At 40.5% G+C, this 2,228-nt stretch overlaps 1 protein-coding gene across 1 annotated transcript; it reads left to right on the forward strand.

Annotated features, from left to right (window-relative positions):
* Positions 1 to 209: 209 nt before the first annotated feature.
* Positions 210 to 972, forward strand: LOC116527310 (peptidyl-prolyl cis-trans isomerase A-like). The gene has a single exon (XM_032244190.1). The coding sequence runs from the start codon at positions 256 to 258 to the stop codon at positions 748 to 750; it is 495 nt and encodes a 164-aa protein (XP_032100081.1). The 5' UTR covers positions 210 to 255; the 3' UTR covers positions 751 to 972.
* The last annotated feature ends 1,256 nt before the right edge of the window (positions 973 to 2,228 follow it).

The following is a 2,228-nucleotide window of genomic DNA, read 5'->3' on the forward strand; positions in this document are numbered from 1 at the left end:
AATTACAATGGGGGTGGTCTCACAGTCCTTACTTAATTACTTAATCAATTTATGTTCTTTATTCCTCTTCAAATATCTCAAACTCATTGTCAACACAATTTTTTTAGATGCTGTTCTTTCTGCCTAAATACTTAGCCTCTCTCTCCATCATATCTCAGGTTAAATTACACTTCCATGGAATTGTCTATTTTCTTACTAAGAATAATCTCAGGCTTTGCAGACGCCGCCGCCGCCTGGAGCCTTCTAGTATCAGCCATGGTCAACCCTACCGTGTTCTTCGACATTGCCGTCGACGGCAAGCCCTTGGGCCGCGTCTCGTTCGAGCTGTTTGCAGACAAGTTTCCAAAGACAGCAGAAAATTTTCGTGCTCTGAGCACTGGAGAGAAAGGATTTGGTTATAAGGGTTCCTGCTTTCACAGAATTATTCCAGGGTTTATGTGTCAGGGTGGTGATTTCACACGCCATAATGGCACTGGTGGCAAGTCCATCTACGGGGAGAAATTTGATGATGAGAACTTCATCCTAAAGCATACAGGTCCCGGCATCTTGTCCATGGCAAATGCTGGACCCAACACAAACGGTTCCCAGTTTTTCATCTGCACTGTCAAGACTGAGTGGCTGGATGGCAAGCATGTGGTCTTAGGCAAGGTGAGAGAAGGCATGAATATTGTGGAGGCCATGGAGCGCTTTGGGTCCAGGAATGGCAAGACCAGCAAGAAGATCACCATTGCTGACTGTGGACAACTTTAATAAGTTTGACTTGTGTTTTATCTTAACCACCAGACCATTCCTTCTGGAGCTCAGGAGAGCACCCCTCCACCCCATTTGCTCGCAGTATCCTAAAATCTGTGCTCTCGCTGCAGTTCCCTTTGGGTTCCATGTTTTCCTTGTTCCCTTCCATGCCTAGCTGGATTGCAGAGTTGGGTTAAGTTTATGACTATGAAATAAAGACTAAATAACAAAAAAAAAAAAGAATAATCTCAATCTTAGTATACTTTTGTGTCTGATTTTTTTACTCTGTGTCATTCACTAGATTTTAAGTTCAGTATGAAATCCAGACAAGAACAGTTCAAGAGCAAAAAGCACAGGGCCAGATGCATAATTAATGCTCAACACTATTTGTTAAAGAAATAGATACAAACAATATGTAAGAAATAGTAAAACAGGTGGACCATGTAATATGTCGTTTACCTCACCATTCTGTCAGAGTGCCCTGTACATATTAAAGCTTAATAAACACTTGTTAAACCAGGAAAAAAATGAATAAGTGCCATGTTATTTGGCCTTACTCTGCATATGCCAAACAATTTAGGGAAGCTTTCTCAATCGTAAGATGTACTACTTTTAGAGGATAATGTGTCCTCGGAGCAAGTTTGCTTCATATTTAATGATATGTTTGTTTGAAAAACTTGTGTGTGTGTCTGTGTGTGTGTGTGTGTGTGTGTGTGTGTGTATCTATACTATTTACTCATATTTACTAATATACAAGGTTTATAGATGAGGCTTGACTAACCTGAAGGTAAGATTCATACCTGGAGCATTTTTATATCCAGTTCCCAGGCCAGCCCCAGCCTAGAGACAACAGATCATTTACATTTTCTGGTTTACCACATAAACTGCTGATTACTTTCCTATTCTGGAATAATACTGTTCAGAACAAAATGCAACTCTTAATATTCCTCTGCCTAACTATTTGCTATTATGAAGATTATGCCCTTTGGTCAATGATATGTTTTGATACTCCTTTCTCTATCTTTTTCCCAGACTTTTTCCTGAGATTTTTATCTCTTAATGACTTTACAGGAATGAGAGTAATGATGGAAACTGTTTGAAAGAACACTGCTTCCTCAGTAGAGAGCAGCAGCCTAGTTTTCTGGCTATGTTTGACCCAGGATGTCTTACTCAGTCCACGAATTGAGGACTCTGTTTTCTGCAGCGGAGATTAAGTAGATCCCATTCTGTTCCTTGGCTTTGTACTTAGGCCAAACTCTTCTGAGTTTCTGGCACTAATATTTCCCTTAGTGTTAATTTTTAGATGTCCTATTACTTTTGATAATTGTGGATTTTAGTGGGCAATGGGAAATGACTATCTCAGAGGTTGTCCTAGAAGCCATTTGCTCTTAAAAGGCTGTGGCGATCCACTCTGCGCTGGCGGAGTCTGAGATGTGACGGTGGACATTGTCAGCTCAGCGTTTTTGTCAGGCAAAGCTTTAAGTAGTTACTATGCG

The sequence above is a fragment of the Sapajus apella genome, unplaced genomic scaffold (genome assembly GCF_009761245.1).
Source record: "Sapajus apella isolate SASKATOON/1434 unplaced genomic scaffold, GSC_monkey_1.0 scaffold54, whole genome shotgun sequence".
NCBI lineage: Eukaryota > Metazoa > Chordata > Mammalia > Primates > Cebidae > Sapajus > Sapajus apella.

Coding starts and splice junctions, on each gene's coding strand:
- LOC116527310 (XM_032244190.1), top strand. CDS start 256: ATGGTCAACCCTACCGTGTTCTTCGACATTGCCGTCGACGGCAAGCCC.